Source organism: Nannospalax galili, unplaced genomic scaffold, assembly GCF_000622305.1.
Source record: "Nannospalax galili isolate Female #2095 unplaced genomic scaffold, S.galili_v1.0 scaffold87, whole genome shotgun sequence".
In the NCBI taxonomy this organism is placed as follows: Eukaryota; Metazoa; Chordata; class Mammalia; order Rodentia; family Spalacidae; genus Nannospalax; species Nannospalax galili.
This window is the reverse complement of record NW_008360320.1, coordinates 12956676-12975200: the sequence shown is the minus strand read 5'-3', so window position 1 is coordinate 12975200 and position 18525 is coordinate 12956676. Positions and strand designations below refer to the sequence as shown.

General features: G+C 33.8%; 1 protein-coding gene across 1 annotated transcript in view; it reads right to left on the bottom strand.

Annotated features, from left to right (window-relative positions):
- Lrp1b (LDL receptor related protein 1B) overlaps positions 1–18525 on the bottom strand; it is a 2166816-nt gene that overhangs the window by 262045 nt on the left and 1886246 nt on the right. The window contains exons 58-60 of the mRNA XM_008825194.2: positions 17211–17333; positions 14376–14557; positions 4620–4819 (exon numbers count right to left, since the gene is read on the bottom strand). Coding sequence (XP_008823416.1) covers positions 4620–4819; positions 14376–14557; positions 17211–17333 — 505 coding nt within the window. The remainder of the gene's footprint in view (positions 1–4619; positions 4820–14375; positions 14558–17210; positions 17334–18525) is intronic.

Genomic DNA, 18525 nt, shown 5'->3' with positions numbered 1-18525 from the left:
GTGTGTGTGTGTGTGTATGAATGAGTCAATTATATCTAACTATGGATTTTATTCTGGTGTTTCCATACATACATAGGATGCATTTTTATCTTATCCACCCCATTACCTTTTCCTGTTCTCCATATTTGTGAACATTTCTATCTGGAGAACATCCCCAGTTACTGAGTCTCTCATTAGACCTGTTTCATGTCTCACAGAACAGTGGGGATGGATTGACCTTTATTCCATATTTATTCTCTTAGGGGGCCTGGCAAGTATTCTGGGGTGTTTTAAGCACAGGATACACTAGAATATGCCTAGCCACATCTTTAGAATTTTCCCTGTGATAACCCTGCTATTAAAACTAGTGTATCTCTCATCAAAACACTGAATCTCAAGATTCAACGTTAGACTCACTTTGGTATATTTACTTTTTACAAAAGTACATAAATATACAGATATCTAACAGCTATAAAAGTGGGAGTTCCATCCCCTTACTAACTACATAATTATATAAATCATTCACTTAATATTTATAACCCCAGTCTTCCTCCTGTTACATTTACTAATTTCATCTGTTTTAGCTGTTGGATTAGTGTGGAATCTAACACAGCATCCCTATTCCCACAGCTGCAATCACTTCAAGCATTTTCTCTTAAAATATTTTAACAGTCTTTAAATTGGTTGCCCTTCAAGGGTCTTTCATTTTCCATGCTGTTGTCACATCTAATAACAGCCTTCTATCAACTAAACACCATCAATGGCTCCCTATGACCTAGAGGATAAATACCAAATTACAAAACATATAAGGCTTGTCAAAATCTGGCCCCAATTTGCTCGTGTTCACTCGTGTCATTATTTTCCTTTTCTGTCCCTTCCAGTCATAGTCAAATTGTATAACCCTCACACTGTTCCAAGACTCTATTACAGCTTGGCACATGCCGTTCCCTCTGTGTAAAGACTGTCCTGCACTTCCCCACATGGAGATGCTCACAGAGCCCCTCAGACTGCAGGGACTCTCAACACTGCAGCAAAGGTGTCCCTACACTTGTTTCCATTTCCATAATGTTTCCATAGACTTCTAGTTCCAGCTAATTCAAGTCTTTACATGCTCACCCATTTTTCCCATTGAACTTTGTTTTGAAGACAGACTTATTTTCTTTACTCAAAAGTCTAGTATAACTCATTGCACAGAAAGACATGCCAGTCAATGTGGAATGTGAAAATGAATGATTTGGAAGGAGTCAGAAAAAATTAAAAGAATCAATGAAGATGCAATTTAAAATAAACTATCTGATGCAATAATTCAAGAACATGTATATTTTGTCATACTACATTGTTCATGCTATACCCTAGGTTATTGTATAAAAATCAGTATCATTACACACATATTGTGTGGAGGGATGGGTTAGTGAGAAGTTCACATGATAAGATTAAGATTACTTTTTCATGCTCCTAGACAAACATATTGATCAATGTTGTTTAATTGACTAATATTGACCAATTGAACTTTTCTGAACCGTTGTATCAGGATTTGGCAGGAAGGTGAACTAAAGGATGCAGCAGAGAAAGAAGCAGAGAAACTCAAATGCAAACTGCAGCCCATGTGCACCATGGATGTATTCTGGTATTGTGTTTAAAGCACAGAAATTAAAAACTTCAGAGATTCATAAGCAGGAAAAAAAAATAATAATTCAAACACTTGGATGGTAATGGACCTCACTTGGTAGAGTGCTTGCTCAGCAAGCATGAAGCACTAGATTTAAGCCTCAGCACCACATAAACCCAGTACAGTGGCCTATACTCTGGAGGTGAGGCAGGGAGAACAGAAGTTCAAGGTCATCCTCCATATATAGCAAGCCTGAAGTCAGCCTGGGATGCATGAGATTATGTTTCAAAAATCAATAACCAAAAAAGAAATAAGGAATTCTTCATTTACAGAATTATTGTATGGTTAAAACAGAATATTCTTAGATAAAAATTAAACATTGAGTTTTATTCAGGGATTAATTTTTCTCATTATTAAAATTTGACTAATGAAAAGAGCGTCTGAAATTTCTCTTTTCTCCTGGTGTCTCACACTAACTTTTTATGACTGGTGTGCCCTAGCCAACTGAGCTTGGGACTCAATTTTAACGACATAAATAGATAAGACCAATACCGGTTGTCTGGTAGGAGTATAAAGGGGGTAGTGACCACAGTTACATAAATTGATATTAAAATATCATTTTGCACCTAAAATACAGCATTTCCCATGTCCTCATGATGCAAATGCAAACAGTAGAATAACCTAATTCCTCTTCACATGGATGGAGGTGAGCACCCCTTGCTTCCATTGGCTCTGGAGTTGGTGTAACTCAGACCTGCCTCAATTAGCACCTCATTAGAAACTACCAGGCAGTTATTGGCCTGCATTTGGTCATTGACAGTTAAGGCACATGTAACAGATTTTTCATTAGTCTTTCTGTGAAATCCTTAAGGAGAAAATACTTCTGAAGACAGCAAATCTTTCACTTATCTTCTCTTTCCACTTAAGTTCAAAATGACTTTTACTTGTTTCTAAATTTAGTAACGGCATGATAAATGAATCTTTCAGCCAATATCTTATTTTTAAGTTATTTTAGTGTCATGTCTTCTGGCTGTATGTATCTACAGAGTCACTACCACTACCATGAGTCCGGGATACTTTGGTTCATGTGCATTTGATTTTAAATTCTATCAGTTTTTTAAGTAATTTCCAGAGGACAGAGACAATAGTTTCCAATAGACATATTTTACATATTCATTTTAAATATCAAAATTTCATATTAAAAATAAGGAAACACTTTATATTCTGATATCTTTTCAAAATTTACCCAGAGAATCAAAGTTTGCATACATTTGCTAACCAATAAATTGTAACTCAGACTAAAATAGTTAAAGCAATCTAGCACACTTTTGTGGATGTGAAATTGTATGCTAAGGATAACATAGCAGAACTCTGAATTCTATCATCCTGGGATGGTAAGGAGCGAGTCATTATAGATTCTTTAGGGAAAGATAACTTTGGTGTGTGTGTGTGGCAGGGGATTGATACACAGTCTCCCAGTAGCCCCAGCTCTCCTGTAATTTGCTATGTAGACGGGTCTGGCTTTGATCTCACAGAGACCTGCCTCTGCCTCTCTCATGCTGGCATTAAAGGCATGTGCCATCATGTCCAAGCAGGAATAACTTTTAAATGCCAAGTGTGATTGTGATTTGTTAACATTGTAATCAAAGTTTTAAAATAATGTTTATATAATTCTTCATTTGAATTGCAACAATAGTGGGCTTTTTCTTGTTCATAATTGGAATGTAAACACCTATGAGTATCCAAATGAGCAGTTAACATCAGTGCTCCATTACAGAAGCAACTCTGAAACCTCCTGTCAGCATTGCTTGCTCAAAGGTTGTAATTTCATACAGTATATTTTTACCACATTCTTTGAAGAAATAAAATTTAGCATATAAAAGAAGGTTGCAATTGTTCAAAGGTGAAACAACAGACCTCAGGGAAAAATATCAAGTGCTAGGGCTTCAGGACTTTTCTAGGTCTTTTCTTTAGAATCTCAGTGGCTTCAGACTCTGGAGGGCCCCACACATGCACACTTTTCAGGGTCTCGCCTGGTGTTTAACAGATGTTTTTCTCTTCCTTTCTACTCCTCTTTGCCCTTTCTCCAGCAGTTCTGAGTTAAGTACAATGGCCAGAGGAGAAAGCAGTCTATGTTAGACCACACCAATCAGCAGATGTTATTTGGGTCATCTGTGAAATTAGTATTTGAAGAGATATTTGGAATTCAAAATACCTCATAACAAAACATGTTAAATGCCTGGGGATCAGTGAAAAATTGAGATTTTTTAAAAAATTTCATTCAGTGGAAAAAAACAGTTCACTTCAGTCCTTCATAGCGTATGTCCATCATATTTGTCTGGACTTTACTAAAACTTTCCTATTAGATCCTTACCTCTTTTAATTTTTTCAGCTTTATTTTTATTTAATATGCCTCCTCCTTATTCAGTATTTCCTTATAAAAAATTCCTTTACATATCTGATAGATATTTAAAAATCTACAGAGTTATAAAAAGTGAAAAAAATCTGCAGATTTTTACATGTGTTCATATTTATACTATTTCTCTAATGTTATTATGATTTGAAGCATTCATGTTGTTGCTCTTGCTAAGTAGATAATAGTAAACTTAATCATGTGCAAAATTTATAACCTTTAAGTACCACTTCACTTCTATTAAAAAATGCTAATACTCTACTCACTCTCAAAGAAAATTCAAAGTCTACCTGACTGCAATAGAAAAAAAATTACGTTTCCAAGGAATTATCTTTCTATTCCAATTCAGTGAGGACACAGGTATATATTAATTTATAAGATTATTATCCAATTTATTTATTAAGGAAAATACAATTAAAGCAACAGTATCAAAATTTATATATATATATAAACTATATGATTTTTTAAATAAATTTTCATAAAGGAATATAATGTCTAATCTTAAATTAAGAATGCATTTTATGACACAAAGCATACAAAATGAATATATATATATATTTAAATTAGTAAATTTTTTGTACTTGTCAAATATTGACTCATTTATACTGCTGGACCAACCTTTCTGTCTACGAGATCCATCCATGTTGCTAAATTCAATGTGATTTTCATCAGCCCAGTAGAGTCTATGATTCACATAATCTATTGTTAGTGCCAGAGGTCTAGAAACCTTTGTTTCTATGACAACACTTTGATTGGATCCATCCATTCCAACACGGCCAATATGAGGGTACTCACAGCAGTCAATCCAATACAAATACCTAGGAAAGAAAATCAATAGCTATTTGTTGACAGGGCTTCCTGGAGTAAAACGTCACACAATATTTTACTTTCTTGTTCAACTATTCTCAAATTAATCCTTGTGTATCACTTGACTGTAACTGTCACTTGGCAGCCTTCGGTGTAAACTTTTCTCATTTTTTTTTTTCAAATTAAACCTATAGTATGGATTGAAATATTCATTTAATTTTAAACATATGTTCTCATTACCGAATAAAAACACATATTTAATAATGAGATGTTCCATGTGTAAATAAATCACAGATTCACACAATTAACAGATGTAAATTCCATAGATATTTATCTTATATCATTCATCATCTGTATTTATTATCTATTTAATATTATTATTTGTTCTTTATCCATGAGAAATTCCAAGGTTATAATATAGATATCATTTCATTTGTTTGAATGTACATTGTCTATGTGGTAGCTACTATCCCATTATGACTATTTACATTTAAATTGACAAAAATCAGATACATTTTATACTACCATATTTCAAGTGTCCAGGAGCCATGTACGTCTGGTAGACATCATATCTAACAGACTAGATGAAGGGCTTCTTTCACACAGCACGTTCTACCACAAGGCAGATTTAAATCACAGCATGAGAATTTCTGGAACAGGGCATTTCAGACAGCGTGGCAGGGCAGGAAGATGGAATTGATATCGATACTATTGAATTAATACTAATTAAGCTGAGTGAAATATTTTATTGCATCATATAAAATACAAAAACAAATAAGAACCACATCACTGAAAAATTTCACTCTATTTAAGCTATTTTTATTTGTTTTTTGAGACAGGGTTACCCTGTAGCCCCAGCTGCCCTGAAGGCTATACATCTTTGAAGATGTATTGTTTTTCAAGACTTTATTCTTTCCTGCTATGTATAACCCTTGGCATTTAATTGTTCAAATGTGGAAGGTGTATAACAATGCACATATAATATTATAATATTACATGTAATATTGTAAACAATTATTCTATGTGAGTAAAAATGTGCTATTTAGTTGAAATTTAAAAAGGTTTTAAAATGTTTTATCATCATAAATTTTGATAAAGATTATTTTCTGATATTTTGTTCAAACAATAGCAACATTTTCAGGAGAAATATACCAAGCACAGGACTAGAATAAATGATCACTGTAAATAGGACAAGCATTGTTATGCTTAGTATTATTTGGGTACGCATAAAAGCTTATGTACCTAATTTGATCTTTGATCTTAAAATATTAGTGAAATTCTAATTAAGCATGGTGATTACTAACAAGAAATACATCTCCAATAAGGACTAAACAAAAGAAAGAATTTGGGGCTAGGAACGAGCTCAGTTGGTAGAATGCCTTCATAGCATGAAAGAGTCCCTGGGTTCCATCCCCAGCACCACATAAAGCAGGTGTTATCCCAACACTCAGAATGTGGAGGCAAGAGGATCATAAGGTCAAGGTCTTGAGACCTGTCTCAAAAAAAATTTTTTTTAAACATGAATTTTCTAAGTACAGGTTTAAAGAGAGCTCTTGAGAATGAAATTTTAAACTTGAATCTAGAAATATCTGCCTTCTCATGGGGCAACCCTGGAATTGCTGTGATTTCTTTCATACGTCAGTATCCATTTTTAACTCATTTGGAAATTTTCATATAATCATTAATGATACATGCCAAACACCTTAAAAAGCAATGTTATTTTTATTGGACTCTTGGATTGTTTTAGTCTTTTTTTCCTTTGAAATATAAACATATATCAACGAACTACATCATCTAGAAAAAAGTCTCCATTTCCTTCTCATAAACTAAGAGAGAAGCACCTTGCTCTCCACACTACACACAGTGGGAAAGGATACAAGGTAAGAAACGAAGCCAAAAAGAAGTCATGAGAAGCAGTTCATCTTGCTGAAATGAACAGCAACAACAAAACCTTCCTTGTCTTAGTGACCATGACTCTTTGGAATTTTGATGCTGACGTCTTCTTACCAAATGGGATATGTTTCTACTAGTTTCTTTCACACATATTCATATGATAAAATTTGCATGTGCTTTATACATCATTTTGATAAAACTATATAAGTCAATTAATATATTAAAATTTTTCAGTTGTTTCTGTATTATTTAAAATCCAGATTGCTTTAATTAGAGACAGTCTTAATTTTTCTATTTAATTACACACACTACATAGGTTTATACTTACAGGTGAAATATCTCAAAAGCAAAAAGTTTTTGCTATTAAATGCAAATCCACAAAAATACTAGAAAATGTTGGATGGGCCAGTAATATTTTTGAGGTAACTAAATAAATTACCAATGATCTAAATTCCAAATAAATTCTAAATTTCCATTTGTATTGTGACTTTTCATCATATGAAATTGTTGTACTCATACACTACGATGTCACAAAGATGAGGCTTAAATCATAAAAATCAATCTATTTTTCTATCAAAAAGTCTTAAGTGTCCAAAGTCTGAAATCCCTGAAAATTCAAGTCTTTATTTTGAGGCTCCAAGTATTTTTCTTCCAGTTGTTCCCCACTACTGAAATGTGGGAACTACTGCCCTCGCCAGGCTCCATTTACTGTTCCACATTTCCACTTCTGGCTTTCTTCCACCTTTGTCTTGCTTGTGCTTGTTAATTATAAAGATATTGTTTATGAACATGTAATTCACATTGCTCCCTCTGCTCTCCACAAATTATTTCTTAATTAGTGTTAGTTCATATTTTCAGGGTAGGTTAGAAGATCAAATACACTTGAGAAACACTTTGTAAAACACCCTCTTTTTATTGCAGGACCTTTCAGAACCTTACTGCACTCCACAGCACTTCAAGGCTCTAAGTGGACATGCAGTATCTCTGCATTCACCAGACGGCTCCAGGCAACAGTATCTGGTTCCTTAAAGCAGTTCCCAGGATTGGTGCACCAGGAGTCAATAAAATTGTTTTTCTTCATTACAAGTGCACCTGAACAACATGTGATGGTATAGAATGTCTTGCCTTATAATCAGAGAACGCTTTGGAGTAAGTCAATGGTGGGATATTTTTGATAAATCCTAAAGCCGTATCTAACCACTTGGAAACTACATTATACTCAAATGACAATTCCTTGGTGGTTACACTTTGTAGTAGATGTGTCTAAGGAGGGACAAAGAGGTAAAAGAGAAAATGTTTGCCTTCAATAATCTCTCAAGTGAATTCAGTAGAGGTAGATGTAAAAATATCAGAAATCTAAAGCATATTAAGATAAAACTGCATTACCATTGGGATACAAAACAGTGCATGGTAATTGGAGAAATTCATCAAAGACACCTGTGCTCACTAACATTTTCTTGAACCTGAAAGAAACTTATCTTTAAAATTAGCTTCCAAATTATTCAAGAATAATGTACTGTTACGTCTTCAGATTTCAGAATATAGAATAACTTAACTGAAGATTTTGATTCTGCAACAGACATAGAACTTATAGTTTAGGCTTTCACTGGTCATCTGACTGCTAAAGAGAGACCAGAAGTTATACAACAACAACAACACTCTCTCTCTCTCTCTCTCTCTCTCTCTCTCTATATATATATATATATATATATATTATATATATATGTATGTATATATTTCAGGACTCTCGTAGACTTACAGACTAGCATCTTCTCAATGATTAGAGTCTTAGGCAAGCAAACCCTAGAAACATGTTATATGTATTCAAACCCCAAGACTTCTCAATATTATGTGAACCTTGGAGATTTAGTCTCCCTGAGCCTGTATTTTCTCAAATTTAAAGCAAGTCAATGATAACTTCATTTATAGAGTTCTTATAAGGATTGAATGACATAATATCTAAAAGAATTTAGCATGTTGATAAATATAATAGTGTATTCAGCAAGTATTAGCAATTTAGGTATGACATGTGCGAATTAATATATTTTTGCTTTAATAAGACCTACCCAGTAGTTTACCAGTTACATCTGGATTATCCAACCCTGTACTATTATGTAATTTTCCTGGATTTTATGTATATTATTACCTGGTTTACCAAATTAAATATGAATCAGATCATTATGAAAACACTTATTGTATTGAAAGAAACTATCATTTCACTGAATGTTCGTAACGGAGGATAACCTGTCTTTTAATAAGAGGTAGCTAACTTTGGAAGGCAGACTATCTTTTCCTTTTGAAACACAGCCCTGTTTGATAAACATTTATTTTTTAAATTTGTCATTAAGATTTCACTAAACAAAATGGATATTTTACCCTAAGGAATACAATTCCTAAGGAAGTACCTGTGTGCAAAATTTGTTGGTAATAAATATTAAAATCAATACTTCAATGAAAATGTCTACAGTTTTAGATTGTACCAGGTAATACTGTTTATACATGATCACCTAAGAAAATTCTCAGTCTAACATAGTAACTATTGTGTAAATTATACCAAGTATAAACATATAAAAGATGTCTGCTTTGCAGCCATAACAACAGGTCTCTGTGTTCTTGAGGAAGTCTTCAACAGTTGAATATAATACATTGGATTTGTTTGAGATTAATTAAATAGAAGTCTATGGTTTTGCCCAGTATTCCAGTAACAAAGTTATAGAAGCTTCTTCCTCCTGCAGTTACTTCTAAATCTGAATTGTAAAAACAAACATTTATGCTTATTTCCTGTGAATTATGCCCAGCAGCAGAAATATTGAGATCAACTGTTTTATAGATTTTAAAATTAGTGGAATAAGACTGGTCATGGTGGCACATGCCTGTAGTCCCAGCACTTGGGAGGTAGAGGCAGTCGGATCGCTGAGAGTTCAAGGCCAGCCTGATCTTCATAGTGAGTTCTAGGCCAGCTAGAACTACAGGGAGACCCTGTCTCAAAAAGACAAAAATACACAACAAAATAAAACAAAACAAAACAAAAAAACTACATTATGGGGCTGGAGAGATGGCTCAGCGGTAAGAGCACTGACTGCTCCTGCAGAGGACCTGGGTTTGATTCCCAGCACCCACATGGAGGCTACAAACCAACCTTAACTCCAGTTCCAGGGGAATCTGAAGCCCTCTTCTGACCTCTGCAGCAATGCAGGACACAGGTGCACTCACAAACATGCAGGCAATACACTCATACACATAAAATAAAAATAATAAAATATTTTTTTTAATTAGTGGAATAGATATTTTAGAGTAACTGCCAAGTTCAATGAAATATTTCTCTGTTTCATCCACAGAATCAGAAAGTGAATTTTTATCCTCCATGGTTGTTATAACCTCTGAGCAGGCATCCCCTCTTTTTATGAGTCCTCTCTTTGAAACAAGCAGGTCATTTCCACGTCAACTATATATCAGTTTATGCGGTGTGGTCCATTCAACAGTGAATTTAGCAGTGTAAGACAGACACAATAATTATACAATGATCTTTGTGTTAAGGCAAAAATTAAGGTATTTGTATAATGTTAAGTGTTCAATTTGTGGGTTCCACTTTAGGCACCTTTAGGAAATATTTCACACAAGAAGTGATATTTCTGATGCTCTTGGAAAAATGGATTTTATTCCACCTCAGTAAATAAGAGATCTGAGAATCTTCAAAAGCTGGCCATTCCTCTTCCATGTGTCAGCCCCTCCTATATTTCTGATATTCTGGAAAGGACTGGCATAAGCTGACACAGAAATATAAAGTAAATCTTCACAAAATTATTTGCATTATTACCATGCACATTGGCAGAATGAATATAGACACTCTGTGTCCTTTATATGTGTTCATTATCATTTATTTCAAATTCTGAATGAAACCTGTTGTTATTTCAGGGGGTAGTTAATAAAGTATGAGGAATATAACTCAACAAAAATATGTCTTTAGACATAAAGCATGGGCTAAGTTGTACATCAGTGGTAGAGCTCTCGGTAGCATATTTGAGGCCCTGAGTTTAAATATGGTAGTGTAAATAATAAGAATATAAAGACATGCTTGTAATGTTTCAGGTATGTATTTTTTTAAAAACTCATCATCCATACTACTGTTTTTAGTAAAGAAAAGAATTAACTATTAAGATAGAAAAAAATATGGGATTTGTGCTTCGGGGTTATTTATTCTTTCTTATTTTTTTCCCAGAAAACACACTCACTACCCACAACTGATTTGTTACTGGAAAACTCTAATGTGATGTGGCAGAAAAAAACATGGGAACATAGCCTGGAAACCAAATTAAAGTCCCAGTTTAATATTGTGCTAACTAAATGATCCTGGGGTTACCTAACTAGTTTGAGGTTGAATGTTATATATACTACAAGGAATGTAATAAGAACAATCATATATGTCTCCAAGACCAAGCAAATATATCTAAAGTAATAAAACTGAGACAAAGTTTTCTAATTCATAAAGTGCTTTGGAAATGAGTGAAGGTCATAGAAGGTCTAGAAACTAATCACTTCCCTGTCCTCTATCTTCCTCTTCCTGTATTTCCCATATTCTGCAAAATCACTTCCGTTTGCTGACTTCCCAACCCAGAAATTCAGGAAGGTTTTCTGTTTGCCATTATTGTATTGGGACACATTGCTTTGAGTTATTCCCAGCTCTTTTGCTCTATAACATGAACTAGTTCCTCAAAGACATATGCTTAATTTATTCCAATCATGATGAATGCCTTGAAGTTCCCTGGATGCTCCTTTGAGTCTGTATTCCCAAAGAGCAGCTTCTTTTGGACAGAGATATTTCCTGCCCACAAGTGACTACAGGACCTGTCTACTTCTTACTTGACCATTACTTTACACTAGGGTTTCTCTGATGCAATTAGACACATTTTTTCTCTACTGTATGATTTCTTCTGTCCTACATTGTAATTGTTGTTTTTCATGTGTTTACCTAGGACAATGAAATATTTGTGGAGACTGTCTTTCAATTTTATTTGTGTCCCAAAGATGTTCACTCAATTCTAAACAAAAAGGATTAGAATTCATGTATGAGTAGATGGGTTTATTTTTGTTCCTAGGCCAATAATTCATTGACTTTAATATGAATTCTTAGGGGATTGGGAACCATATTCTGACATATGAAAAATGACATCAGTCTTTTCTTACAGTAACCTCACTGGCATCATAGTTAAAGTCATAGATAAAATGATGCTCAGTGTAGTTTGAAGATTAGTTCTATTTTTCATTCTGGTTAAAATTCTTATGTATGTCCTTCGTAAATGATAGTTTAAAAATATTTAACATGTACTATTGTAATTGCTGAAAATAATTACTATTTTGCATATTATCTCAAAAATTAAAGTAGATAACAGATTGGTTAGAAATTTGAGACAAATTAAAATTATAACTTAATTTAAATATAACAATCAAAATGGTGATACTCAATCTTCTTTTCTGTAAGTAGCCACTATATCCAAATGGATTTGAGAAATTGGCATATCACAGGTAAAATTTAGAAATCCCCCCCCCCCAAATAGTTCCTAAAAGTTTGGTTGTTTCATAAAATTAAACAGCTCAGTGATCCTGAAACAAATCCTTACTTTATCTTTTACCAATAACAGGACAGAAATGACACCTCTCCAGAAAACACAGGGCTAGTAGGAAAGACATATACAGTTCATATGTTAATCACAGAAATAATCTGACAAAGAAAGTTTCAAGGGTATTTTACTAAACAGCCTTACAATTTAAGATGGCATCTTTAAATCAGGATCATACAACACTATATAAGGTAAGGTATTTTTAGCCTAAACACTTCTCATAAATGCTAAGGTCTGGTTTTCTTATTTTCTTACTCTGGGGAATCAGCAAAACAGTACTAACAAAATGATGCTGTTAAATTGTAGCAATTGAAATAGGTGGCTTTAATTGTTTCATAAAAAGATCTGATTTTTATCTATGTCTTCAGTTATAAAATTACACCCAAGTACTGCAAACAAAATTTTATCCAAATATGAAGTCAAAGGAGTCACTCATAGCATCTGCAATTATTCAGTTCTTTGTAATTTTAATTGACACTTTAAATGGATGGGTTTATGTTGATGCTAACTTAAGGCTGCTTTCAGTTTATGAGGTGATAACTGTAACCCAGGAGAAACAAAATTCAGAGCTGGATTTAGCAGCATTTAACGGACTAGGATCAGTTTTTGTTTCATAAACCGGAAATTCATTATTAAACAGGCAATGTTTCTTTCATTAGAAGTGAAGCATATTCAGTGACTTGGAATAAGAAGCCAAACCAAGTTGATTTTGCTTGAAAACAATATAAGGAATTGTAAAATGAAAATTAAAGTTTCAGACTGTATGGCAAAACAACTTAAAATATCCACTCATACATACTCAAGAATAAATGTTAGAGGCTGAATTTAATGCATCTGGTCAAAAGGGCCTAAAACACTTATAGAGATGCTCAGTTACAGCAGTTTCAGCTAAAATTCTTCTGAACATTATGTTGCTATGGAAAAGAAAATATTTTAAAATATAATAAAATGATTACAGAGTTATATAGTGAAAAGCTAAAATGTGCCCATGCCCTTGGAAACAGAAATGCACCCAAAGTGCACATTTTTTCCTATTTGGTATAGCTTTTAGCCAAATTAATACTTAAAATTATTCTATAAAGTATATTATGACATGAGAATTTTCCAGTTATAAACATGGAGATACACTACATTAGCAACAACTAAAATCCAAAGGTTGCTTAAAGTATGATGAATGTAGCTATTTGGTAAAACATATTTTGAAAGTGAATTTAGAGAGGAGAATACTTGTAATTCTACAGCATTCCTACTTCCTGCTTCTGGGAATGGCAACTATTTAGTGCAACCAAGTGTCTCAAAATTCATTATCTTAACAAGTATGCTAGGTAGGTTGAACTTCTACGAAAGTCATTTTAGAGCATGTAATCAAGAGACATTATAGTGCAAAAACAGAAAGTTATGCATTCTGAACCTACAAAAACAACATAATTGAAAGTGAATGAAAATGGTCATAATCTGCAGAACTTTAGTAAAACACCAGAGAGCTTTGATGCCTTACTGCATGGTCACTGCTCCTCTGAATGGCCCAGCCACTCACTGTTCTTGCAATAATTTCCCTCAGGCCGAATGAATCAACAAGAGCCGGTCCCATTATGCCTCTGCTTCTCCTCTTGCATGGATTTGATGATGCAATGCACCTGGTCACTTATTATCTATGGACACCAATCACGTCTCCTGCTTTAAAGAGCAGGACTTACATTGTTCATTCATACCTATGGCCACCATAACACTAAAAGCTTTTTCAAGTGTTTTTTTCTCTTATTCCAAGATTTAAACCATTCAAATCAGTGATGCCTGTTTTATTCATTTCCACAAAAAAATATACTGACTGCTTAGAAAAAGTCATGACTATATTTAAAAAGCAGTTATTTTAAAATGTTTTAAATACATTTCTTTGATTGCCGTGGTCATATTTATTATTCTTGATTTGCAATAAGAACATCTATACATTCATATATTCCTTTACATTTTCATGTTAGTGGCCTATGGAACTAGGAATTTAACACAGTGAATATAATCTAAACTTCTAATTTTTAGTTTTTAACATTTTACAAACCCGGCTCGAGGATCTAAAGACAGGTCCCTGGGAAACTTCAGTCTTTTGCTAACGAGTACAGTAGGATACAAGCCGTTGAGTTTGGATACTTCAATTATCCTTTTCTCTGTGTCAGACCAATAGAGATTTTTTCCAATCCAATCAACAGCAAGTGCATTGGGGACAGCGGTGTTATGCACTACCTAACAACATAAAAGTTTAGAAAGATAACAGTATAAATGCCTTCAGTAGGAATTAAGCAATTATTTCTTGATTTTTACTGAGATACAGAAATCTATTTTAAACTGCAGAAAAAAAATTTAGATAAACAAGAGAGCAATTTAACATAGCACATTACTTTTTTAAAAAGAAGTTACCTAATACATATTCAGGCTTCTAGAAGTTACATATGGGTTTACGAAAATAAAGTGGCCCAAATAAACAGATGTTGAATAGATGCACAATCAATGGTCCCATTTCCATTAGAGTTGATGCATTCATCCTCTTAAAATTTAGGAACAACTTCTGTCATATGCACATACAAACAATAATTAATATTAATTTTAAGAAGTGCTGGCATGACTTTAGTAACATAACCCCAGTCTCCCACATGTTCTTCCCCTATTGAAACACTGCAATAGGAAGCCAGGTGTGGTGGCACACACCTCTGATCCCAGCAGAGGCAGAGGCATGTGGATATCTCTGAGTTCAAGACCAGTGTGGTCTACATACTGAATTCCAAGTCAGGCATACTACAAAAAGAAATAAGAATGTATACTAATGAACTAGGTGTTTTAAACATAGCAAAGTCAATTTCAATGTATTTAGTTTCAAATGTCAATTTCATGTCAATTTCAAATGTATTTAGTTTTGTGTGTAAAGATACAGGTTTTCTGCATACAATTGATCCATGTTAAACGATCTATAATTCTTGGCTCATTTGAAGTCTCAATACTTTTAGGACTATGTAAAGGAAATAAATTAAGTCTTGGAGATGCATAGAAGCTAATAGTTATACTATAAGAGAAAAGAAAATAATACTTAAATTTTAGAGCAATCTGTTTCCTAACACCACTAATGTGAACACAGTGAAGACAAAGCAGGAGTGAATGAAAGGGCAATAACACCACACGAGGTTCTGATGCCGCATGAGGGTCTGACTGCAACTCATATTTGCTTATTTTTTCTTCCAAATTCCATTTTTGGAAATTGACATTAATGACTATTTCAAAGAATATCAGAGAATTTGTTGCCTCAGGGGAAGAACGATGCACTGTGTAAACTTACAGTACAGCATGACTTAAAGGAACAATGGAATGAGAGCAACAACGCATTAGATATGGAATTTAAAATACTGAGATGTTTTGAAATATAAGTGACTGTTCTTAAAATTCGTACAGAAAAAAATATGTAATCAAATTGGAATAAAATTACTTTCACAGTTTTTATGAAAATTGTCAAAAGTTTCTAAAAGAACAAAATCCTGCTTGCTGGATGCCACTAGCCACTGTGCTGCTGGAGCCAGGCTGCTTTTATGGTCTTATACCACTGTGCATGTGATCACCTGAGTCAGATGAATCCAGACCACTAAATACATGTACATTAAGATTTCACTAATGAGAACTGGAGAGATGGCTGAGTAATTAGGAGCACTGGCTGCTCTTGCAGAAGACCTGGCTTCAGTTCCCAGCACCCACAGTCATCAGTAACTCCAATTTCAGAGAAAACAACACCCTCTTTTTGTCTCCACAGTCATTGTACACGCATGGTATCCTTGCATGCTGGTAAAACTTTCATACGCATAATATAAAAATAAGTAAATAAATAAAAATTTAATTCAACAATGTTTTCAAAATCATTTGTTGCTTACACTATAACTTCATATGATATTATAAATGGTTACAACAATTAAAATTAAAGGCTGGCAAGATGGATCAGCCAGTATGGGCACTTGCCTCCAAGTGTGAAAATCTGAGTTCAAGTTCCAGGACTCACAAGGTAGAAGGAGAAAAACAACTCCTACAAGTTGTCCCGTGACCTCCAAACACACACCATGGCATGTGTGAATTCCCACCCATGCACACGTCAAATAAATAAATGTAATAAAATATATTAAAACACTAAAAAATCCAAAAGTAAAAATTATTGATGAGCTTCATCTATTTAACTTTTTTAAAAAGATTTATTTATTTATTTATTTATTATTTGTATGTGTCTGTGTGAGTGCCTGAAGGTATGCATGTGTTCAATTTGCATTCCTGGTACTCAAAGAGGGCAGTGGAAGGCATTGGATCCCCTGGACCTGGAGTTATAGTCATTTGTGAGCCACCTTGTGGGTGCTGGGAACTGAACTCAATCCTCTGCAAGAGAAGAAATTGTTCTTAACAACTGAACCATCTCTCCAGTGCCTAAAACTTCTTTATAAAACACTTAACTGTATATGCACAGTACAAATATTTTCATTTTAAAGTACAGGCTAACAATAAGTGGCACCAAGCAGCTCACATCTAAAGTATTTAACAGTGTCAATAGTGTGATAACTACTAAGAACATTCATGATTTTACGAATGTACGTTCGATAATTCCAACTAGGTTAATTTTAGTGGTACTATAATTTCATCTGCCATTTAACTTGTTACAATTACAAAAATTTATCTGATTGTAAGTAATAATGTTGAAATAAAACATGAAGATAGAAGGTTTCATATCACATATTTAACTACTTAATGCATACAGCACAAATATGAAATTAAAACCAGGCTAATAGATACTTTATTGTCATAAAGTAATGTTTTCTATCCTAGTCAATCATACCAATGACATGTCCAGTAATCCCATTTCTGAATGTGTAGTTACCTTGATGTCACTTCCGTTTAGGCACATTCTATTTATGCGACTTCCATTTGGTCTGCTAGAATCAATCCAATAGATAAATTCTTCTCTATAATCAAAGTCGATAGCAATAACATTGTTTAATCCCTAAAAGTAAGAAAGAATATACCTTCAATAATAATTAGCATTATTTCAACTGCTTTAGAATTCATAGAAGTCAGTTCTCTTTGAACATAGTTGTGCATATTATGCTAAAAAATGTAAAACTATTTTAAGAAAATATGTTTATATTTTCTCCATGCCACATTCTTAAAAGATACATTATTCAATTGAAAATAATTTTCCAATAAGAAGAGAGAATTGTAACATTTATAGTGGTTTGTACAAATAGTGGGCAGTATGACAAAAAAAAGAAAAAGAAAACCAGACAATTTATAAAGAGCAAAGTTGTTGAATAAAATTAGATCTATATCTCAGACTCTACCCAAGACTCAATTTAAAGTTAACCAAATACCTTACTATAATAATTAAGACTTTGAAATTGGTATGGGAAACATAAGGAAAAGAACCTTCAAGATAGAGGCATAAATAAGGATTTTCTGAAAAGGACTCCTAAAACACAGCAAATAATAGTAAAATTGACAAGTGAGAGTACATGACATTGGTGAAAATACAAACATGGATAGTGAGTTCTCAAAAACCTAAAAAGTTAACCACCATATGACCCAGTTACACCACTCCTGAGTGTATAATTAACAGATTCTAAGCCCAAGTACAGAAATATTACCTATCCACTTTTACTGCTGCCCTATTCCTAGCATTTAAGAAATGGAATCAGTCTACATACCCATCAATGGATGTGGTTCATATACACAATGAAATTTTATACAGTCGTTAAAAAAATGAAATCATGACGTTTGCAGGAAAATAGATGCAACTGGAATTCATCATGCTATGTGAAATAAGTCACTTAGAAATATTAATACCATACTCTTTCTTAAATCTGGACCCTAAATCACACACTCTCTCTCTCTCCTCTCTCTCTCTCTCTCTCTCTCTCTCTCTCTCTCGCTCTGTCAGAGAAGGTAAAGAGCATACTGTGTCTTGAATCCTTCTTTCCTGCCTGTAGCTGAAAGGAAAGTTCATGGTCCTACCTAGTGCATGTCTCTTGTCCCTGTCGAACAGCATATGTCATGTTAAAGCACACGATGTGGATCAGATCCATCCTTGAAAATCTCAATCTCTCAGAAAACCCTCTATTTGAAGGGTCTGTCTCTCTCTTCAAGCAGCTCATCAAGCTATGCTTTGCAGCTATCTCTTCCAATGCTCTCCTGCTTCA